Source organism: Xiphophorus couchianus, chromosome 13, assembly GCF_001444195.1.
Source record: "Xiphophorus couchianus chromosome 13, X_couchianus-1.0, whole genome shotgun sequence".
NCBI lineage: Eukaryota > Metazoa > Chordata > Actinopteri > Cyprinodontiformes > Poeciliidae > Xiphophorus > Xiphophorus couchianus.
In genome coordinates this window covers 4,277,539-4,302,096 of record NC_040240.1, presented here as the reverse complement: position 1 = coordinate 4,302,096, position 24,558 = coordinate 4,277,539, and the positions used below count along the sequence as shown (strand labels likewise).

General features: G+C 39.4%; 2 protein-coding genes across 2 annotated transcripts in view; one reads left to right on the top strand and one right to left on the bottom strand.

The window, feature by feature from the left end:
- The window catches only part of ldlrap1a (low density lipoprotein receptor adaptor protein 1a), a 150,782-nt gene that overhangs the window by 63,376 nt on the left and 62,848 nt on the right, over window positions 1-24,558 (top strand). The gene's annotated exons all lie outside the window — the stretch shown is intronic.
- On the bottom strand, window positions 8,230-10,664 carry LOC114156184 (C-type mannose receptor 2-like; the record flags this gene model as incomplete). Its single annotated transcript, XM_028036465.1, has 3 exons — window positions 8,230-8,669; window positions 9,492-9,922; window positions 10,277-10,664. Coding segments are annotated over 3 exons (921 nt in total), but the record flags the coding sequence as incomplete, so codon positions are not given.

The following is a 24,558-nucleotide window of genomic DNA, read 5'->3' as shown; positions in this document are numbered from 1 at the left end:
AACTCAAACCTAAAATACAGAATTTGCTTACTTCTACAGTTTCTCTCTTTGTTCTCTTTGGTAGCTATGCAAAGCCGGTCTCACTAATTTGCTCCTGTGGTTAGTACAGGAGGTAAACGCATCCAAATCATGTTGATGAACTCAAGCGTTTGACCTTCGAACATGAACATTATAAGAAAACAACAGCCTGATTGGTTTTTAATAGCTGCAAACAATTATGTCAAACCAGACCAGTGTTATGCAGTATCAGTGTTCGATTTACTCATATTACCACCAGTATGTTTATGTCTCTTGATAATGGATCATTATGAGAGTTCATCTTGTACCAAAACGGAAACTATGCAGAACCACGTTTTTTTTTTTTTGTCCAGTTAAGTGCATTAGTTAAACCAAGTTTAACATATTTTGTTGATATTTTGTGATAGACCAACACAATGTAGTGTGTAATTATGAAGTGGAAGGAAAATAATACTCGTAAATTATGTAAAATCAAGTGAAACAAGCTTTTTGTCACTTTCCTTTCATGTTCTGTCTTTTTATGTTGGTCAACCACATTTAATCCCAATAACATACATTGATAATTGTTTGTGAGGAAAAGTAAAGCCTCAAGTTGTATGACTATTTCTCTTGTGCTATATAGTTGGGCTATGTAGTGTGTAGCTGCATATAATTGCGCAATTTGACATTTCAAAAATAAATTTGCTGAACGGAAACATGGCAATTTTGAGAAAAAAAAAAATTGTTTTTCACTAAAAAGTTTTGCCTCTAGGATTCCTTTTTTTTTTTGCGGGTTATTTCGCAAAACTGCGATGGAAACACTTTTTTCGCATCACAAGTCACATGATCAACATTTGGATGTTGCTACTGGCACAAACCATGAAGAAGATGATGACAGGAAGTAGTTTGAGGACAATGGCGTGACATGCATTTTAATTATTGCGTGAGCAAACGTCTTCACGTGCTTTTAATTGCGTTATTTATTTAATGGACCATTTTTGACATTAGCTTAAAATTGACACTGTCTTGCGCACCTTCGTAATGGAAACGCAGCTCATGTTGTTGCTAAGAGCCCTGTCTCTGAACAACTCTGGGGTTTACTGTAAGCATGAAAGCTTTAATAACGAAGGAGGCCCTGAAGCTCACAAAAATGTGCATTTGGCTTTGTTGTTGACCTTAGTATTCACCTAAGAGTACCTAGATATTGAAACAATAGTGTGTTACTTGCTTTCCAATGTTCTGACATCACATATCTACGGTAAGTAACTACTACACCATAGGGGGTTTTCGCTTCCTTTGTTTCTAAAATCTCCAGCATTTTTGCAACAGTGTTTGGTCTCCCTTTTCCATCAATATATATGCTTCTGTGAGAAAGTTTGTTTTTTTTTGTCTTGCAGATTTCTTCTGTTTTTGATTTATTTGTCACACTTAAATGTTTCACATCATCAGATGAAAAGGGGGAGAAAATCAATGCGAAGCACCCTGGCCCTGTGTGGAGACAGTCATTGTTCACCTTCTTAACTCAAGAAACCCAAATCTTTCAGTTCAGTTTCATTACCAACAGTCAGGCCTTATTGCTGCCAGACTATTCCTGACAGAATCACCTGAAATAACCTGTAAGGCCACATAAAGTAGACTGAAAGGGACTAAAAAGCAACTTTCAAAAGGTATTGAAACCAGCATCTACTGTTCACAGTGAGAACCTCCACCATTGGACAAATCCTAGAACACAAAGGCCCAGTTCCATGTGGTAGCAGAAATGTATCATCAGCTGATGTATTGTTTTAGATGTTGTGAATAAAATCTGAGCCTTGAGGAACCCCACATTTAAACTCAGTAAAAACTTTTTAAACTGTTTATTTTTGAATAAACAACATATTATGGACATAAGTCAAACTTGTATCTCTAAAGTTCCCATAAGTCAAATTTATACATTATGTTTGTGCAAGTTTCACATGTTTCTAAGTTATATTGTAGCTCTGTTTGTGAAAGAAACTTTCCTGAAAAAAAAAGCTCCATCTTAAAAAATATAGTTCAATTAAGTTTATCAAACCTAAATTATGTACATTTGTTTAACCCGACAACTTAATAAACGTAATATATTCGCTTGGATAAACTCAATTTGATTACTTGCAACAAATGAGCTCAGTGTTTTGATTTGAAGTTGAATCATCTGTTTTTGTTTTTTCAGTGTACGGCTTTTTTAATGAAACAGATTCATGGCTTTTGTAGGACCAGCATCAGCCCAGTTCTTCATTTTTATATGAGTTTGTCACAAATGTTTTACGAGCTCGTTAGTTATCCTGTAAAATGTGACAAGCAACTTTAGGTTGACTTCTTAGAGAAAACACACGCCGACACAGGATGGGTTTACACTTATGTCTTCTTCTGCTCGTTGTGTAAAGTGACTCCGTCTTTCTCGATCCAGCGCCATTTAAAGTCTGTCATCCCATCAGAGTTCAATTTTGTATGCAGCTGAATCAATGACAGCACACAATGTCTAGTATGTTAATCTTTGGTTAAATACTCGAGACAAAACGACAGCGTTGTTGCGAGATGGGCGAGCTACGTTTAGATGAAACGGATCCAGGCTTCCCGTACTTGCTGTAAAATCTGACGGAAAATAAATCTCAGACCTACAGGAATGGCATTTGCTTGCCTTTTCTTCTGTCACTCCACCTGCTTTTCTGCAGCTATGCAAACACGGTGGAAGTAATTTGTCGCTGTCATTAGAACAGCATGTAGACACATGCAATGAATCAAGTGAAATTAGGTGGCGTCTATTAAAAAAAAAAAAGTATCATTTTGAAAACATGCAAGAGTAGTCAACAGTGTTTAGTCTGAGTAAATTTGGTAGTTTATTGTTTTCTAGTTTTAAATAAAGCTGAAAAGAAGTTATAAACATTTCTGACACAGACGTCTTTATACTACAATGACCTGAGACTCACTGCACCTGAGTGCAATGACTGAAATACATTACATTTAGAATATGTATTAAAAACTCCTAAATGTCTTGCTATTAACATTTTGCTGAAAAAATGACAAATTATGGCACTAACACACACCCATTTAATTACACGGTTTTATTGCCAGTTTAAAATAATTTAACATAGTTTTACACTGACTAAATGAACAAAGTCACAAACACTTCCAATGAATTTAAAAGGCACCACTTAAACATTTTGTGGCCAAGAAATGACGAGTTTTTCTTTATTTTTTTTATACATTCAAACCACCCTTGCATCGTATTGCATCACAGACAATACAACCAACAAATGAAAAAAGAAGTAACAATTGGGTATCAAAGTCAAGAAAAAGGTCGGGTATAAAGTTTAAATGGTCCATAGAATGTATAATGCCATGTACAGCACAAATAAATCATAAAAAGAGAAAAGCAAATCATTTGCATAATTCAAGTTTAGGAAACGCATATAATATTACAGGTAGTCGTGTCAGGTTTTACCTTATTAAACAGTCAAATTGGATGTTACACGATATTAGCTGCATACAATGTGTACCTTGACATTTAGGTATACATATATGAATAAAAATATATGTGGATCGACTTATTCCAGAAAATATTACATAAGTTTAATAGTGTATCTGCAAAGTAAATGACTGTTAGCTTAACAAAAAAAGAGGTACTGAAAATGTCCTTGACTTACTAGACTACAGATGCGAATATCTGTAGGTTATGCTTATGAATGGTGCATGAAAAAGGCTGAATTTTCCTCATGTTTTTTTCTTTGGTTCTTTATGAAAAATTTGCCCATCCCTCTCCATCCAGCGAAACTTGAGGTCTGTTAGTCCATCAGCCTCCATTTTAGCATGCAGCTAAATGTCAGATTGAAACAAAACCTGTGTCAGGGTATTAAGAACGTTTTGAGGATAGATTGCTCTTAAAGAGGCATTTACAGTATTTACCTGCTGTAAAATCTGCTGCTGGGCGTCGGGGTCGGTCAGGTCGGCATCAGACTGGAAGCGCAGCTCCAACCTCCTACTGGATGGAATCAGAGTCTGACAGATGAACTCGTGCTCTTCACTACAGTCAACATCCCACCACGTTCTGGTGCTCGTATTCACAGCAGCACAGGAAGTCATGTTGGTGCTGCCTTTGTTGTCGGGCTGGCCCGTCTCCCAATTAGTGAAGGTCAGTAGGCTGTGGTCAGACCAGTTAGCCCACAGGTCTCTGTAGAGGCCGATCCAGTGGTTCCTCTCAATGAGTGGGTGTATTTCATTGTTCTGAGACGTGTTCCACACTCTGACCAGGTCCGTGTATTTGGACCAACAGTAGTTCTTAGCATCTTCCCAAAACATGAATGTAGACACAACAACGTATTTAGAAGGGCGGTGTTCTACAAAAAAAGAGAAAAACAGCGAAAAATAAACTTCACTTATATTCTCTTTTTTAACGCTCCTACGGTCGTAAAACGACGATTAGGAGGAGCACCGAAAATGTCACGGTCAGACGGTGGGAAAGTGGGGGCTCGTCCGGTCAGACCGTCAATTTCTGAAACCGCACAGAAAAAAAACCCCTCATCAAAGCAAGGACCAATGTTCTTTGATTTTTCTTGACCTCTGTCTGGCATAGTAATCTTTATTTTAAAAGTGTTTTACAGCACTGTTGGTCTTTTTCACACAATAATTTGACAGGAACGGAGCAAAGAGAAGGGGGTAAAGACAAGCAGCACAGGAAGTGAGGACAGGAGTCGTACTTGAGATGGATATGTCCAGGTCTCTAGCCTGTGAATGCGGAGCACCTGCTCTAACTACTGCAGCATACGGCGCCGCAAAAATATTAACCTTTGATGGTTTGATTGATAGTAAATTTGTGAAGTGAATACTTGAGTTTTTTAAAGATTTTTTTATTTTTTTGCCTCGAGTGGCCTTTATTTGATAGTTAATTGACAGGAAAGTGGGTAATGAGAGAAGGGGGAAGACATGCGGTAAAGGTCGCCAGACCTGCGACAGCCACGTCGAGGACTAAGGCCTCCATATGTGGGTTGTGCTTAACCCCAGCGCCACCACAGCACACCCCCAAGTTGTTTTTTATAAAAATTACTTACCATCAAAGCAGATAAAAGGGCGCTCTGTGTTGCAGATTTCATCCCGCCAACCTCCAGTCAAATTCATCACTATGCAGCTCTGCTTGCCACCGTAGTTGTCAGGCTGATTTGGTTGCCAAGGTGGGAAACTCTTATTGCCGACAAAGTCATCGTCTCCCATTGTCCACTTCCAGCCCGTTGTGTTGTCGTAAAGCCTGATCCAGGGAAACTGTCCGGATCCCTGCAGTTCAAGGAGCAGTCTGTCGTTTTCCTCTGGGCTGTCCACGGTGGCCAGGTCGGCGTACCTCTCTCTGCAGTACCGCTGAGCTTCAGCCCACGTCTTGGGGCTGCTCACGTAGTGGTACTCACGAAACAAGTTGGTAGACAGAACAGAAACCCCCGCTGGGTAACAATAAAAAAATAACTTTGAAGCTTTTTTTTTTTTTAAAGAAAATTGAAACATTGTTTCATTTTGCCCCTGAAAGAAAACTCACCTGACAAGGTGAGAACAAGTAGAAGTGTCTTCCTCATCCTGTCAATTTAAACATTTTAAATGTTAGTTTTTTAAATAATGGGTTTAAAAAAAATCTAAACAAAAAACATGCAGAGCACATCCATTTTATATGTAGAGAAAAGGCAAAAATAAAAACTGTATAAACATTTAGGATTAATTAATTGGTAATATTTTGGACAATTTACATTTGAGAGATATTTCCTTCAAGTTTAAGACTCAATGAATGGTTTATTTCTAATTTGTTAATAAAAACAAAAAATCATGGTCAAATAAGGAATACACAATAGCCTTACTTGGACTTGAAGACAGCTCTGGTATCCTGCTTGGATCTTTGCTTTGATGAAAAGAATCTGTTTACCTTTATTCTATTTCTCCTCATTTTCTGTACTGAAACCCAATCTGAGTAATTTGCTGCTTTCATTAGAACAGGATGTAAAACAAATGGAACGTGATGTAAAACAAATACAAATGAACTGTGTGAAATGAGGCGGCTAACCCGCGCAAGGCATTGTTTAAATATATAAAGGAAGACGTTTGGCTCCTAGCAATGTACCGTACCGGTGTGTTTTTAAGCCGTTCACAATAAATTTAGTTAAATCCAACAGTTAGTTTCTGCTGTTTTGAATTTATTTTTAGTCATCAAAATACAATGCAATGTCAAAGACGAGCAGGAGTAGTACAACAAGCAGTTTTCAATATATTTAATTTATTTAAGGACAAAAGCTTTACACACCAAAAAGTAATTGTCCTTTGAAGCTAATAATCATGGTAGCAATATCTATTAATCAGTGTTTTGCAATGCTTTTGGGGTATTTTTATTTTATCTTTTAGGCTCGTCTTTCTTCAGCCTCACTGGAGGAATTTTGAGCATTAAATCTGCCGTAAGTAAAAAAAATAAATAAAAAAATTATGTTTTATATTTGCTAAAACTATCACCATGTAGAGATAAGATGAGACGGTGAAAAGATCAAGCTTCTCCACCTCCTCCCTGTGCTGCTATTGCCGTCTGAAGGAATGCACCTCTCCCTGTCAGAAACAACCAATCAGAGCCAAGAGGAGGATCTTAGCGCTGCCAGTTATCCTCATGAACGTGCTGCTAAATGTGTTAAAGGCAGAGAAACAACAAAAGGGCTTGTCCGTCATCATACGTGGCCATGCTAACTAGCCTTAGCGTTCACTTAAGGCTCTGCTGATGGGGAGAAGTTGTATCATAGCAGACAGAAAGGAGGGTACGGGGAGCACACACAAGCAGGATTGACAGCGCTAAGACCCTCCTCCTGGCTCTGATTGGTTGTCTCTAGTTAGCACTGGGAGAAGGCAGCGAAGCTTTTTTTTTTTTATCCTCCCCACCGCCAGATTACCTGTCTGGACATAGTGACGGCTTCAACAAATGTAACTTTAAAAAAAAAATAAAAGTTACATTCTGTAGCTTTAAACCTTCTCAGTAGGATTTTGGTGTTTGACCCATTCAGAGGTGGTTCTGCTAAATGTTCTGGAGCATTAAAGTAACAAGCTTATGGTTAGATTTTCTGACTGAGCACAGAACTCATGGTGCCATCAATTACAGAAAGTCGCCCATGTCCTGAAGTAGCATAATTGGTCCAGATTTGACCAATGGTTGGTTTAGCCCAGCAGATTTTACAGCAGAAGTCGTCGCAGTATAGCAAGAACTGTAAAACAAGTTCCTGCACTTGGACTGTCAACACTTACAGTGTAATAATGGATGATGAAATGGCCAACTTTCAATTAAAGATGTTTAAATGTTTGTGTCCTTACCTCAAGGAGAATGGATCAGTCAAATGAACAGGCAAACATTGTTGTTCTTGTGGCGTATATATTTTAAAAAGAGTTTTAAAAAATAGGATGTAGAAGAACACTGAAATTATAAATTGGACATAGATCACATGATCATTATCAAGACATAGTGATGTAGATCACATGCTTTAACCGAGCATCTTTTTAATGGCATAAAAACTATTGGGAATCCATTCAAAGTGGCAAATAAGAACATAGATTAATTTATTTTCATTCTCTTTGTGAGAATAATTGATTACATGAGCAAAACCACATGTAAGTCTGTGTTTAAATGACAGAAATATATTTTTTTTCCCCCCAGTGGTTCTTTAAATACCAGAAGCCAGCAGACAAAACTAAAGAGGCTGATCATGGTTGTAAGGCAACCCTAGTTTCATTACATTCTACATTATGATACATAATATTTCTCTATATTATACACCTATAATGCATTTAGTTGGCTTCCATTAAAATATATATTTTCCTAATTTAATTCACAGTAAATTTACCCTTACTTTTTAGTCTGTGGTTGTTTTTGGTAAAAACGCGCAAAGTACCCTAATCGAAATTCATGAATATGCAATTCCTTGTCTTTAAAGGTAAATTGATTTTTTTTTTTCATGCCAATAAGACTGAGAAAAGTATGTCATCATGCATATTTTACTCCAACAAGTCTGTAATTAAATTTCTAATTTTTTAAAATCTTCTTTTGAGCTAAATAAGTCTGTTAGCAGTCCGCATTAACCTCACACAAAGGGGATATGCTTAAAACAAAAACAAATTTAGTAAAAATCTCAATGTTAATGTTTTGCACCACAAATGACAAATTGTGATACGTTCACAGTTTATTGTTGGTTTATCTGATTTATTACTCAAACATTTAGTGATCAAAGACAAACCATAATTCAGACCACACAAGTATGCCATATTTATTTCATTTTAAACTACAAATAAAAGACTGTAGTACAAGTAATTATTCACAAACAATTTTTCAAGACTTTTGAACCACAGTCCGTCAATTTTCCAACCTCATAAAACAAAGCAGAGCAAAAGAAACAATGTTACATGTTCACATAATTCATAGATAGAAAAAGTCTTCTGCTTCTTCTGTCTGAAACTTAAATAGATAGCTGAATAAAAAAACAAATATATCTTTGACTATCTGTTACAGATGCTGTTGAAATAATAAGACTCAATTTTAAAAAGCTGAATTTTTCTTATGTTTTTTGCTTTGTATCCTTGTGAAAGTTCTGCCCGTCTTTCTCAATCCAGCGGAGCTTGAAGTCTGTTAGTCCATCAGTCTCCAGTTTAGCGTGGAGCTAAATGAAAGATACAATTGATTAGTTTTTATGGTAGATTGTTTAAGTGCTGTCCAGTTGATCAAAGCATATTGTCATATATCTTACTGACTTAATTTTTTGTAAATTCACACATGATGGCTTACAGAGTTGTATAATACGATCTTCATATCTACATGTAGTCAAACAAAGCAAAGGAGATATTCTAATTCCTAGTCTTTATAAATATTAAGTATCCATTTCGGCCTTTTCTGTGTATGATAAATCGTGATGTTGTACAATCTGTCATGTGAGTTTTTTGTACAATTAAGTAATTTTTTATTTGGTATAGAGCTGATTTCCTATAAGTTATTGTGCTAAAAATGGTTTACTTTAATTGATGAGTTTCTGCAGTACCCAAGATATTATCTACTGTCTTACAATCATCAACAAATAAGGATATCATTGAAAAGTGCAACACATGAATTAATTACAAATGGTATGATAGTTTCAAGCCTTTTGTTTCTGTTAATTGTGGTGAATTTCTGCTAACAGCTGATGGAAACGCAGAGGAAACAGAGATTTTACCTTTGAACAATAAAAAACTATTATTGTATTATTGTGGTGTGAATTGGCTCACATTTGTGTGAATGCATACTCTAATTTATTGATTAGTAGTAACTCTGTACATGCCAAAGATTCTTTTTTGGCAACAGAGTTTGTTTTTGTTTGAATAAGCTGAGATACTAACTGCACAAAACTTTGCACCAGAACCCTAAATTAACAAATTATGCACTTTCCCTTTAGATTTGGTATTGTTGTAGATTAAGTTCTCAAAATAGAGAGGAAACAGGCTTCCTGTACCTGCTGTAAAATCTGCTGCTGGGCGTCGGGGTCGGTCAGGTCGGCCTCAGACTGGAAGCGCAGCTCCAACCTCCTACTGGATGGAATCAGAGTCTGACAGATGAACTCGTGCTCTTCACTACAGTCAACATCCCACCACGTTCTGGTGCTCGTATTCACAGCAGCACAGGAAGTCATGTTGGTGCTGCCTTTGTTGTCGGGCTGGCCCGTCTCCCAATTAGTGAAGGTCAGTAGGCTGTGGTCAGACCAGTTAGCCCACAGGTCTCTGTAGAGGCCGATCCAGTGGTTCCTCTCAATGAGTGGGTGTATTTCATTGTTCTGAGACGTGTTCCACACTCTGACCAGGTCCGTGTATTTGGACCGACAGTAGTTCTTAGCATCTTCCCAAAACATGAATGTCGTCACAACAACGTATTTAGAAGGGCCGTGTTCTACAAGAAAAGAGAAAGACAGCAAAAAATAAACTTCACTTATATTCTCTTTTTTAACGTTCCTACGGTCGTAAAACGACGATTAGGAGGAGCACCCAAAATGTCACAGTCAGACGGTGGGAAAGTGGGGGCTCGTCCGGTCAGACCGTCAATTTCTGAAACCGCACAGAAAAACCAGCAAAAACAGACAAACCTCATTCATTCTCTTCTTTGAAACTACTATGGATGTTTTTCTTCTACTGTTTTTAATCCTTACCATTGTCTGACCTAAATATATTCACTTATGATGGTTTTATTGTCTTATTTTTCCATCTTTGCCACTAGATTTGGAAAATGAAAAGTGGAGTTACCTACCATCAAAGCAGATAAAAGGGCGCTCTGTGTTGCAGATTTCATCCCGCCAGCCTCCAATCAAATTCATCACTATGCAGCTCTGCTTGCCGCCATAGTTGTCAGGCTGATTTGGTTCCCAAGGAGGGAAACTGCTATCGCCGACAAAGTCATCGTCTCCCATTGTCCACTTCCAGCCCGTTGTGTTGTCGTAAAGCCCGATCCAGGCAAACTGTCCGGATCCCTGCAGTTCAAGGAGCAGTCTGTCGTTTTCCTCTGGGCTGTCCACGGTGGCCAGGTCGGCGTACCTCTCTCTGCAGTACCGCTGAGCTTCAGCCCACGTCTTGGGGCTGCTCACGTAGTGGTACTCACGAAACAAGTTGGTAGACAGAACATAAACCCCCGCTGGACAAGATCATTTTTTTAAAAATTACCTCATCTTATAACACATTTTCTGTAAACAATCAATATTATAGAAATATAATCTAGATTTAGAATATATGCTGTGAAACCAACAGTGGGAAATGAGCTCAAACAGCAAAATCTACTATCCTTATCGTACTGTTGGTTGCTGTAGTCCAGCAAATGCCATCAGTTAGCGTTTAATAGTTAGCTTTTTTTTTTCGAAAGAACAATTTATAATACTGTCCATGTAAACAACTGATGACCTGCTACAAAAACTACAGCATTCATGGTAAGATTGTAGTGGACTGACAAGGTCTGAATCTCTGCACTTTCTACAAAATCACTACTGTATGACATCTGCCCACTGGAGGTACTGAAAATAACTTTGGAGAACTTCTATCTGTATAAACATCAGATCTGTCCCTTTGAGTTTCACCCTTCTGCACAACTGACAGACTGACCTGAGAAGGCGAGGACAAGCAGGAGTGTCCGCTTCATCCTGAAAAATAAAGAAAGTGTGAAACACTGGAATAGCTGTACAAGGTATTTTTGAAGAAATACAAATACAGTAGATCAAAGATGGCACCAAATGTTAATTCCAAGCTTTTACTTTACTTACTTTTAATTTTTACTTTTACTTACTCTAAAAGAACGAGCAGTTATAAACAGGTGAATTTAAGCTCAAGTCGTTGAAAGTACTCCTGATTTCCCACGTCTGTGGTTCAAACAAGAAAAATAAAATGTACAGATGAATCAGTGAACATGTGTAAATGCACACATTAAATAATTTTACCTTCCAACAGAAAAAGAAGCTCCAGTTCTTATGCCCTGCTGCTTGCTTTCTTTGGATTAGAAAATCCTCCTACCATTAGGAAGACTTTTCTTAGCTGTATTTCATTTCTTCCCTCCTTTTCTTGGTTGCTATGCAAAGTCATTCTCCATAATTGGACACTGTCAATAACATGCAAATCTAGCTGGTGAAATTGAGCTTTTGACTTTGACCAATAGCATAATCAAAGTTTAATAGATTGTCTTATCCATCATGGAGGCTAGCATACCCTTCAATGCCGAATTGCTTTAATTCAGCTACATTGGACGGTTGTCAAGCATGTACAGCCTGTTTAAGGTTATGCCAGAGCATCTCAGTCGGATTTGAATCTGTGCTCTTGGACTTTAACTTTAGGCCACAAACTGGTGGCTAGACATACTCCATCCAGAAAATCTGATGAAATTCATGGTTTCATCAACTACAGCAGGGCAGTCTGGTTCTGGAACAGCCAGCAAAGCAACGCCAGACCATCCAACTAACAGCATCCTGTTTGACTGTAGGTATCACGTAGTTATTATTATGAAATTATGCTTCTTAAGAATCATCAAGATGTTTTTAGGTAGTGTGAGATTGGCATTTTTGTTGTTTTTGGTCAGCAGCAGTTTTCACCTTGGAACTCTCCCACGAATGCAATTTCTACTTGGTTTCCTATTAATGTAGAATTTTGGACACTAATTTTAACCAAGGCAAGTTAGACCTGAAGAAATGGGAGGACCTTTCTACTCCCTTTTAAGGAAATTTGGTGGTTTTGGTAACTACCAAGAAGGTTTACCACGCCTTCATGTTTTCACTATTTGTAGATAATGGCTCTAGTTGAAGTTCACTGAAGTCCGAAAACCTTACAAATTGCTCCAGACTGATCAATGAGAATGACCTTGTTGCTATTTGAGTTGTTTTAACTCACTTTATGTTGTCATGCAGGTTGTAATTCTTCTTTTTACAGGTCTGACAGCATTCAGTTCTGAGTCTTGCTTAGGTTTAGCTAGCATTTGAAGAATAATTAACAAGTACTGCTGATTTTCAGACTTGGGAGTGGGCAAAAGGTGATTTGAAGTTAAAATTTGAGTCAAGTAACCCACAGGCAGTAAGCATGTTTAAATAGTAAGGTGAAAAACTGGTGGAACTAGCTAGTTGTTGTACTTTGCTATGTCAGCTACTCAGCAGTCCATGTTTCCATCAATGTTTTTTTCCTGTCAACATTTAGAAGTATTGCATTAGAAATGGTGATGAAAATGGCAAAACGGGAAATGACTTCATCATCACATAAAACTTAATTATGAATATTGCATTTTGGACTTCACGTAGGATTTACCACCAGGACAGTTATCAGTAATACAATGGGATTACTTCACATTTTGCATTTAGGTGGACTTTATCCTCCTCTTTCTGTGTGACACAATATGACAGAAGTGTAAATAAATAATTTGCTGCTGCAGCTTGAAGTACTTTTTATGTGCTCTAGGTGATTTTTTTTTTCCACTTAAAACTTGGAAAATCCTGGCTTCTGCGTACCTTGTGTTGTTTTTCATAAGGTACCCTAGATCTCATTTGTTTTTAGCCCGGCCTACGACTGCCCGTGATTTACGTGTGCTGTAATTATGTAAAAATCAACTCCACTGCCTCATTGCTTGTGTGAAGAGAGCCCAGATTCTTATTTCCCTGCATCCATAAGGTGGTGAAATGAGGCATGTGACCTTCCGCTCCAGGGTTATTCAGGCCATTTTGTAAACAAACTAAGGGTGACAGACAGTTCACAACTGCAATTAGAGATTATCATTTAAATGTAGTTGAGGGAAAAAATTTTTTTTAATTAAAAATATTGTCTTTGAGCAGGACGCTGGATAAATCACACATATGACTTTGGGTTGAAATGAACATCACTCAAGCAAAAGTTCTCCCAAAACATCCGATCTCTGAGCACTGCACGGCTCGTTGCCTGGCACAGATTGTGAAGCACTGACCTTCAATATTTGCGCCCGAGCCAATAGAGATGGAGGTCTTTGGCGTGTGACCTTTGACCCTTTTGAGTCAGAGGCACCAGTTAAAGACAGTTTCGGTCTCAGTGCCGAACAGATGGACACAGATTGTCTCTCAGACATAGTAAGAATATGACTGGAGGTGTAACAATGTTTTGTACAAGGTGCCCTCTTGTGGCCATTTGTTGAATTTGCTCCCATCTTGTTCAGATATCTAATGGCAACTATTCGAGTTTATTTGTATCACAATAAGGCAGCTCAAGATACTTTACATCATAAAAACATAAACATCATGCGGCCATTGAGAAACCAGTAACAAACATTACATTTTGTCAAGTGTCATCACCAAAATCCTCAATTCCAGACTCAAAAACATCATCTGAATTTTATGAGCCTTTGCATGAGATGATTGTGTTGAAAGATTCCAAGGCAATCCATGAATTTCCCGTAAAGTCTCAAAACCCGTAGAACGGTTTTAGAAGTGATTGTATGTTTAGTTTAAACATCAGGTTTGCTCTGGTTTTATTTAGATCGTCTCTCCAGGGAAATATCTTGTCGGAGCGGGGATTACGGGTTTCACGGCTGATCTTTCTCACGAAAACAGAGCTTTCTTCTGTGGCTTAACCCATGAGGATGATGAAAGCTGGGAGAAAGAATCAAAAGGGCCAGAACTTTGACATAAAAACTGAGAGGCAGTTTAGCGGAAGTTAAACGGAAGCTGCAGATATATATTTTGATAAGGGTATGTAATTGTTCAGCCTGAGCTGATTAGGAAAAAAAATACACATCAAATCTCTTTTTCATTCATAGGCAATCATTAAAAACTGCCTTTTCTACACCAAACGTAAGCTAAAACAAGTCCCTACACCTGCTGAAGAGTTACTTGTAAGTTAGTTTTGTCTTTTTTAAAATGTATTGAGATATTTGAGTTAGAAACTAGACCAGAAGTACTTAAGATTTTGTGTTTTTGCAGCAAAGAAAACCTAAAAACCAAACGACTGGCATTTTGCCATGCCTTTTGCGTTGAAATCCATAAACTACACTACTTAGCATCATTAATCACCTTAGGGTTACTAGTGACTTTTTTTCCCCTAATACTTTCAGTTCCGGCAGTTCAGCTTATCCTCTTACTTCTGCAGGTGAAAGGCTTGACCCGTTTGTCGAGAACAACGGCAATTCTTTTCTTCTGACTCAGCTGCTTGAAATTCTGGGCAAGTTCTTGTTTTTGTGTTTTGTTTTTTTCTTTCAACCTTGAATTTCCATGCAGATTTCTGGTTTCAGACGGTGCCAAATTGTAAATGATAGTATAATGTCATTAAAAACCGGAGGGAAAAAATAGATGGCGTGTGTGGTGAATGGAGGAAGATGGATGTGTGTCCACCCTGAATTGACGCCTCCAAGGGAATTCGCCCGTCTGCTTGGTGACTCCCGCTCAGGTTGTCCGCCTCAATCTCGCGTGTGACCATCTGTAAGCAAAGCGCAGCTTAATGTGTCGCTAATCACATTTTTTTTTAAAGGGGGGGGCGGGGGAGGGGGGTGGATTTGTTCAGCAGAAGAGCCGTGTTTCTTCCCGACAGCAGATGGCGATGTTGCCTTCAAGTTTGAGCGGAATTCCCAGGCCTCCTCTCTGCCTCCAGTTCGGCGCGGATCGCAACAGGATCTTTTTGCCATGCCGGTCACGCCCCGCGCAGATATCAGCCTGTTTCTCCGACACATGCAGTGTCACATCCCTAATAAAAACGCACGTGCAGAAGCATCCAGGCTCGCTCACCGTTTGACGGTCTTTTTTTTTTTTTTTTGAAACCCTCCACACCCCCACAACCTAAAATTCCACCTTCATCCCAGCTGCTATTTTTAAACGAGCCTTTACAAACTAAACACCAAAATCTGCAGCAAACGCAATTTGAACTCTTAATTACATTAATCAGCGAGTGAGAAAAGCGTGATGGCGGGAAGCACAGGTGGGAAGACCGACTCGCGCGCTGTAATTGATCTGGCATTTCTGCAGTCCGGAGCGAACTGGTTGGAATTAGTGGTTGTCTGGCAGCTGCGGTTGCGCCAACAGATTTGATCTTTATTCATATTATTTTCATTTCAAAGCAAAGATAAAGATTCTTCATGGGACCTAACAGCCACAGTTGTGGCATTGTTGCCTTTTACACTTTAACTTAAGGACCGGCTCAAACAACAGGACGGTCAAGAAAATACACTTTTTTTTTTTAAACCAGTCGGCTTGTGTTGAATCATGATTCTGAAATCTGTGTTGACTGCAAACCCTGGAAGCATTTCAGGGTGCAGATTGGCACGGCTCATAGCTGTGGTTTTACTCTTTTAGCAATAAAATGGCCACCAAACAAACAAACTTTTTTTTTTCTTTTTTGGAGAAAAAAACAACCCATTACACACACAGACACACACACAGAGAGATACACACACATATTAAAGCACCATCTCCCTACATGTGGGAGACAGAGAGACCATCACCATGGAAACAAACGTCATGTAGCCCAGTCTCCCACCGTCCGCCACTACCACCACCACCACCGCCGCCCCTTCCCCAATATGAACTCACCCCCCACTCCTCTCTCTGTTGCTGCCTCCATTTCCTATTCTGAACAACATCCATCTTCCCCAAAACAGCCCCCCCTCCACTGCCTCCACCCCTTCTTCCCTTTAGCCCCCCCCCCCCCCCCCCCACACACACACACACACACTTTTTCCTACCTACATTGTTCCTCACTTAGATTGCAATAAATATTTCTACACCATGTACACAACCCCCGACTGCTGTCGGACAAATTTGTCTCTTCCCACCATGAATTTGGCTTGATGCGCGTAGAAATGTGCTGAAGATGAGAGACATCAAGTAGGAGTCTGTGAGGTGGGATCGGTATGGGGGAAGGGGTACCAAGATGGGCCAATAGGATTGCACCAACTGGTGTAGAGAAGCCTCCTCTGCAGCTCTATAATCAACCTCCTCCTTCTTGTATCCATTTGCTATTTCTGGATGAAGCAGTTTGACAATTCTGCATTTTTAGCAGGAATTAACAGAAATATGATTTTTTTTTTCTTGGATGTATTGAATCAGTAGTTTTTGTTTTTGTCCCCCAACGTCTACTCCATCGCCTCATCCCAGTGTGACCGCAGCATGCTGGGAGATGTAGTCATGCCGCTGCCCTGCCCTCTGGTGACTCCTCTACTGAGAAGAGAATTACAGCTGAACCTCTCAAGTTCTCCCCTCTTTTGTTCAGGTCTATTCTGTTCAGATGTGCTTCTCTCGCTGGCCCACTTTACATGAAATAAATGGAATCGATTTATTGGCAGAAGCCCTGCTAGTAAAAATAAGTGGCGCCCGTCACAGATGTTAACATACAAACATAGAAACGAGAAAATACTTGAAGATAAATGAGTTTAAAAGCCTGTCGATATAAAAGTGTCTTTAACTGCTTCTCGGCGTGTTTTTTCGCCGGTAGACTCGCTTCAATTGGGGACCAAAATTGTAACTTTTTTTTACATTTTCAGCTGGTGAGGATCGATTTAATTCTGTCAAACGAACCAAACCCTTGTTCTCCTCCTCGCCTGTGGTGGCGCTGCACCAAAAACCACTGGAGGAAATTGCATGAAAACCTCAGAAGAACCATGAGCGCGACTTAATTCTTCACGTAATGCAAACAAAAATGAAGTAGCGTCAGATTTTAGCGGTTGCAGGATTTCTCTTTTGTCTTTGGTAAAAGACAAGTCATTTCTCCTGCCCACGTTAAGACTCGCATGTTTGTTTTGCTTGTACTTACCCAGAATACATTGCGCTGTAGTCCACTTCCTGCTTTTGGAGCGGTCTCTGGTCCGCTTGGCGTCCACTTACGCATTCGAACCACGCCAGAGTTTGCTTCAACCGAACAGAGATCGAGGTTTGTAGCTGGACAAGAGTTCGTTGAATGGCACAAGTTTGAGATTGTTTAGAGGAACACTTTTCCTCTAAAAATTTAAATCCTCTTAAGATGGAAAAAGTTGCGTTAAACATAATGCCCACATGTAATAATGAGATATTGAGTCACTAGGTGAAAAGTTAAGGAGATACTTAAACAGGGCATGAGCTGTTGTGGAAAGAGAACAATAACTAAAACAGACAAAGATTTTACTGTTAAAAATAAACTTTTGGAGGGAATATCAGTTGGCAAGACAATTGTTAATTGTGCAAAGTTAGACGTAAAATCCATACATAAACTTCTCTTACTCAGATTTCTTAGTTCTCAGCCCTTCTTAGTCCATTTTTAATGTGAAAATACAAAAGGCTCAGATGTGTTTTTACGGTAGTTTTAACAGCAGTAGTAAACCTAAAACACAAGGAAGGAATTCCCTCTACTTTTCCAGAGCTGTGTTCTATTGCTTTAAAAATGTCATGTCATTCTTCCACCTCATTTTTGTTTGGCATTAATTTATGTGGTTTATTCTCACGTGTGGTGACTGACTTTGACCGTGATAAGAGGGGGTACGGTTGATCTCCGTACGTCAGTAGAGTATTACTGAAAAGTACATTTATATCACTAAAAGTCAAACTCATGGAATCATTCCACACAGAGTGATGGGTCGAACATTTTACTGCTGTTAACTTTGATGACAACGTTTAACAGAAAGAAAACAAAAATCCAAACATTAGTTCATCAGAAAATTGAGATTGAGTTCTTGGTGGGAATTTTACTACTCCTTTTTTTCATCTACCATGGCTCTAATGGCTCTACTTGTATTTTTGCATCCAAAACCGAATTCTTAGTTTTCATTTTTCCGGAAGTCTCCCCGTCTCCTCTTGACTTGCACCCAGCCCGGGTTTCTGGTTGCAGAGTCTGCCTTGCGTTCCCTCACTTGCTCAGCCAAACCGTCATCGGTCTTCGCCAAACTTCCCGCAACCATTTCAACCAAGAATCCAAACCTTTCAGTCAACAGTCGCACATATAGCTACGCTGACTGTGTTTTATTTATTCAAATTCATAGGCAATCAATACAACACATAAAAGCTGGGGTCATGTGTGTGGAGTTTGTTGCTGGTGGTACATGTGATCTTTTTTCCCCCCCTGAGCATGCTAAATGGATCAGTTCATTAGGAATGCACCAGAGGACACACAAATGAACCAGAGATTGATTGATCCTGTCTGCATAGAGTAGCCTCAAGTCTTACACTTCATCTCTTTTCCAACTCTGTTTTTTTTTTTTGGTTGCCTGAAAATTTTTTGGGATTTTAGTTCATTGAACAACTTGATTGTGGAGAGTTCAGATGGCCAGAGAATCCTAAAACAGCAAAACAAGACGGATCGTTTCCAAACATACACATATGGTGCCTTCAGTGGCGCAAAAAGTGGTTATGCAGTGTATGCAACACTACGGAGCCCTCTAGGGGACATGGGGAATTTTTTTTCTTTTGCGTTACCTCGCAAAACTTTTGCGTTACCTCGCAAAACTTTTGCGTTCCCTCGCAAAACTTTTGCGTTCCCTCGCAAAACTTTTGCGTTACCTCGCAATACTGTACTGGTCAGTTATGCAGCATAATTGAACACTGCCAGCCTTTCTTACGGTGGGCGCCGTACTTTATGCTTTAATATAAGGTTATGTGAGGTCTTTCCATGAATGTTAGTATCTTTTTGTGAAATATCTGAAGTTTTATATCTTTCTTTAGGATAGAAAGGCACCACAAACCTACGATATAAACAGAAACCATCCGTAAGTAGGAAAGAAATAAAAATACATTATAATTTGGACTATTTCTGAGTTATTATCACGGGTAATAAATCATCTGACAGTTTTGATTGTGTCTCTGTTGTGTTCTAATCTGAATGGTTTAAAGAGCTGCTTTCAGTGCCGCTCCATCTCAGCCTTAACAGACATAAACATGCAGTAATAAATCGATTTTCAATCAGTGTTTTGCACCAAACAGTTAATAATAATAAACAAGTTTTCACTGAGGCTCTGTAAGAGCCATATGAATGAAATAAGTAATTATTGATATGACAGGAGCAGCGGCTTTGACACTTGTGTGGTGGGTGTGTCGATGTGGGCGTGACGTCACCAGGTATGAATGGGAAGGATACTGGCTTTGTGTGTATTAGGAAGCGGTGAGCGGGGCGGTCAGTCCTTGCAAAGTTTGGAACCTGATCATCAAAATGGAATAAATTGATAATTGTGACAGAACAAAGAAAAGGTTTGGAGTTGATTGATAAACGGACAGATGAGATTCCCCGAGTTAACCCAGTGCGGCCCTTTACCATAATTAGTTTGTCGTGTTTTTAATAATAAAAACTTGTTAACAGTAAAAACTGTTTGGTGCAAAACACTGATTGAAAATCGATTTATTACTGCATGTTTATGTCTGTTAAGGCTGAGATGGAGCGGCACTGAAAGCAGCTCTTTAAACCATTCAGACTAGAACACAACAGAGACACAATCAAAACTGTCAGATGATTTATTACCCGCGATAATAACTCAGAAATAGTCCAAATTATAATGTATTTTTATTTCTTTCCTACTTACGGAAGGTTTCTGTTTATATCGTAGGTTTGTGGTGCCTTTCTATCCTAAAGAAAGATATAAAACTTCAGATATTTCACAAAAAGATACTAACATTCATGGAAAAACCTCACATAACCTTATATTAAAGCATAAAGTACGGCGCCCACCGTAAGAAAGGCTGGCAGTGTTCAATTATGCTGCATAACTGACCAGTACAGTATTGCGAGGTAACGCAAAAGTTTTGCGAGGTAACGCAAAAGTTTTGCGAGGTAACGCAAAAGGTTTTGCGAGGGAACGCAAAAGTTTTGCGAGGGAACGCAAAAGTATTGCGAGGTAACGCAAAAGTATTGCGAGGGAACGCAAAAGAAAAAAAATTCCCCATGTCCCCTAGAGGGCTCCGTATCGTACAACACAGAGGGGCGCTGCACTAGAGGGGGCGTAAAAACGATGTGGGGAATTTTTTTTTTCTGGTCAGCATTTTATGTACTTAACAGCTATTTGTGTATGAAATGATCAATAACAGAGGAACAGTCCTGATTAGGCGCCCCCCCTCCCTGCCAGCCGCTCTCCCCTCCCTTACAGGTAGCTTGGGCAGCGTCCCTTCGAGAACACGCTGAGACGCGTTTTTTTTTCTTTTATATTTGAATTGTAGTAATGCCTCGACTACAGGGAGCTAAAGATGGGGCGGCAGAAAAACCTCCGGGTCACAAAACAGAAAACGGAAGAGGGGGAAAGATAAAGATGTTGGGGAGACGAAGAAAAGCTTTTCAAAGTGGTTGAAAGACAGTAGGTAAGTAATGTCAGTGTATCAAGAAGAGAGTTGTAAATATTCAGGTTAGCTTAAGCTAGCCTAAAATGACAGGCTGTTGTTGTCTTCGTCCCGTACTGAACCAATACTGAACCAATACGGGACGCGATTTATTCCGTATTGCTATAAATGTCTGATAGACACACCTATCACACACATCTCAACAGTAAGTGTAATAATAATGACCAAAACAAAACAAGGTAAGGTCAGCTAAATTGTCGTTGCGGGACCTAAACAGGATCCCCCACCCCCACGAACTGACGCTGTTGTCACGGTTGCTTAGAGACGGACACTACGCAGCCGCAGTGAGCTGCCATCAACCAGTGTCTTTTTAAAATGTCCACCCGATACTACACCGTCCTTAGAAGCAAAACCTCTGGCAAAAATACAGACGTGAGTGGGAAGACGCACATTCCAGGCTAAACAATCACAATGACGTTTAACGGGCATTTTAAAAAATGTGTTGGCGATATTCAGTGGCGCACAGTGGGTTGTTTGATGTCACACAGAATGGACCTTACCAAGCTCCGCCCACAACCGAGCTAGAAAATCCCACGTGGCCGCAAGTCTCACAAACAAAGCCTCGCGGCGCCTTGTTTCTATGTAAACATGGCGTCTTCCACTCTCTTCCTGTTGAAGAATAACATCCCCACAGTATGATGCAGTCAGAACCATGTTTTATTGTGGGGATGATGTTTTCAGGGTTCCACGCATAGCACACTGCATGTAGGCAAAACAAACAACAACAAAACATTCAATTCCTTTATCATTTGACCAGGGATCATTCTTCCACATGTTTGCTGTGCGAAAGAAGAAAAAGATGCACAGATTCCCGACATATTCCATGGCAGGATTTTTCCAGCATCAGTACGTTTCTCAGTGAGTCTAATTAACTGCATTGCCATCACAAAACAGAACACAGGCAAGTCTTTTGGGGGTTTGGTTTGGAAAAGAAAAGGCTTTTAGGACATAACAGAGTAGTGGATTTTCTACAGAAGCCATCATCAGCATCATATTGACCAACCGCTGTCCTAACAAACAAGCTAGTATGAATTTTCCAAAGCATGTTAGGACTAAAATTCATATGCTCATTGATCTGCTCTTCAGCTGACCTGTTGATTGCCAGCAGCCCATCGCTGAACAAGAAACATGACTGGGTCACCCAGTGGGACGGTAGCTGTGTGTATGTGTATTGGGGGGGGGGGGGGGGGTCCGACTGTGGGAAATGTGACGTAACGTGAGTTTCGAGCTGATTTGGGTCAGCGAAAGAGCAAATGTGCATCGAATGTGGATCAGAGAGAAAGTGTTTTATACTTGTGTGTGTTTGTGTGTGCGAACCATCTGTCCTGACAAGATTACTGGAGTGAGACAAGAAGTCAGATCAGGACTAGATTAGAGTATGAATATAGGGCAGGAGAAAGAAAAAAAAAAAAGGAGGGGAGGAAAACAGACAAATAAGCGGAGGAGATGAAGGATTACGAGCTGAAGTACAGCAGCAGACATGGCGACTTTAGATTTGTATTTTTTCAACGCTCAGACGGTGTGTTGACACTTAGACGGTCTGTGTTTATCGTCCAGGTAGCATTTGATGCCGATCGCGCCCAGGAGAGAAGAGCTCCCGATTGAAAGACCATCACGTCGCCATAGCAACCGGGCCCTAATTTTTCTTCCCCTCATTCAGTTCACGTCACTTTGACTGGCAGTGGGTTTTATGTGCACAGTGCTCTTGCATATATATATACACTGATTCACGACTCTTATGTTCATGCAATCACACACACACACACACCCACACACACACACACACATTTGTGTTTCTGACCATGTCAGCACTTTTTTACTGACTTGTTTAAGTAACTCCATCTAAAAGTTACTCTGACACAAAACCACGCCTAACCCTAATTCAAAGCATAGCTCTAACTCTAAAAACTGGATTTAACACAGTAGGACTGGGCTTTGGCTCCTTTCAGTCCTACTGAAATAGTCTTAAATAGGCGATATAAGAAAGTACACATATACGGATCGACTTTTAGGACAACATCTCAAGAAAGACATGCATGTGTGTTTATATTTTTCACTAATTTAAATATCTCCACTTATTCTGCCTTCACTTCTTATTCACAAACTCATCCACCTGTTCCAGTCACCCAGACTCTTCTCGCAGCACACGGACACACTCGTGCAGCAAAAAAGAAATATATTAATAATAATAATAGTAAAAAAAGCAAAAACAAACATATACTCATCCCTCATCCACTATTTTCTCCCGAGACGAGTGACGGGCTGGCAAAGAGTTTCCCAAGCTGTTGCCTTGGCAACTCCAAAGACTAGTCCTCAGTGGCCATGGCAACCAGTGATGCACATCCGGTTGTGGTCCGTTGATTTTTATTTAGACTCCTGGCAGGGGGGCCGTCGCCTGTGTGTTGGCATTTCTCTCCTGATGGATTTATATGTTTAAATACATGTGGCTGTGTTCAACAGGTGAACAATGAGCTGGTGTCGCGCGTGTGTGTAAGTGTGTGTTGTGTTTTGTAGATATCGTGATACATGTGGAAAAGGAGAAAGTGTTTTACTTTTCACAATGAAACATGAGCATAAATTACTGAAGTTATTTGCTGCAAAACATTTGGTCTTAAAGACAATCATACACAAGGCCAGCCTGTGGCTTAAGCAGTACAGGCTCAGGGTGCTAGAGTCTAGGGGCGCCATGAAAAGGGTTAAGAAAAACTCTTCTTTACCTTTCACATTTTTATTTAAAACTAATAGGTAATCATACAACTTCCTAGATAAGCCACATCGCAAAAAAAAAAATACTAGAAATAATTATATATTGCTTTATATAAAGCAATATATTAGACTCTCTATTAGACGGTTTGTTTGAGCAGGATCTATGTTACTTTGTAGCACAAGAAAGTATTATGCCAAAATGTCCTAAATTGTCTGGTGCCAAAGGAAGTCAAAAGAAAAGAAGACAAAAATCGTGACACAAACAGAGGTAAATGGAGTAAAACTAATGTGACAAACTTACTCGTTGCCTTAGTTCTTTAGCAGAGTGTAGTGTAGCAGCTAGGCTAGCTAGCCAAAAATGGAGCTAATCAATTTGTACTCTAGCCAATATTTAGTGGATGCTTGGTAGCTGCACTAACACATTTTGTTAGCATTTGTTTGTAAATGTACAAAAATCATTAAAATATGAATATGAGTGTAGACTACATTTTCATTAAACTCCTCTGAGTCGATTGTTTTATAGAACTAGATCTGCACAATTATAGACTGAATTGTTTGCTCATTCCTATTATGGGTTCGGGTCAGTTATAAATAACAACATATACATAAAAGTTTCTTCCACCATCATTATCAATCATACTGTTCCAGCTGTTTAGGGAACAGCACAGAGTCGTGTATTCTGTCATTTAGTTAGCTGAAGGAAAGATGTCATTTTATCTGTGAACTTTAGCTAAACTAAACCATGAACGTGTTGAAACTGAAGGAGTTTAACCCTAATTTTCCAACAATAGATCATCTTACATGTACGTTTCTACTTTAAATCTTCATATTTATATTGTGGATTGGTTTATCTTCCAATGAGACTCTCATATGGGCCATTGCGTACACATTAGTAAATCAACACTGCGACAGAGAAACCTATGGCTAATCACTTTAAATAGGCTCATAAAATTAGCTCATGTTTCTGCACGGAATACATGGGAATGAAGACGCATCCCCGCGGCTTTTACTGAGGACCAAATTATATCAGTAAATCATTCTGCCCCTGTTAATTGTTCCAGCA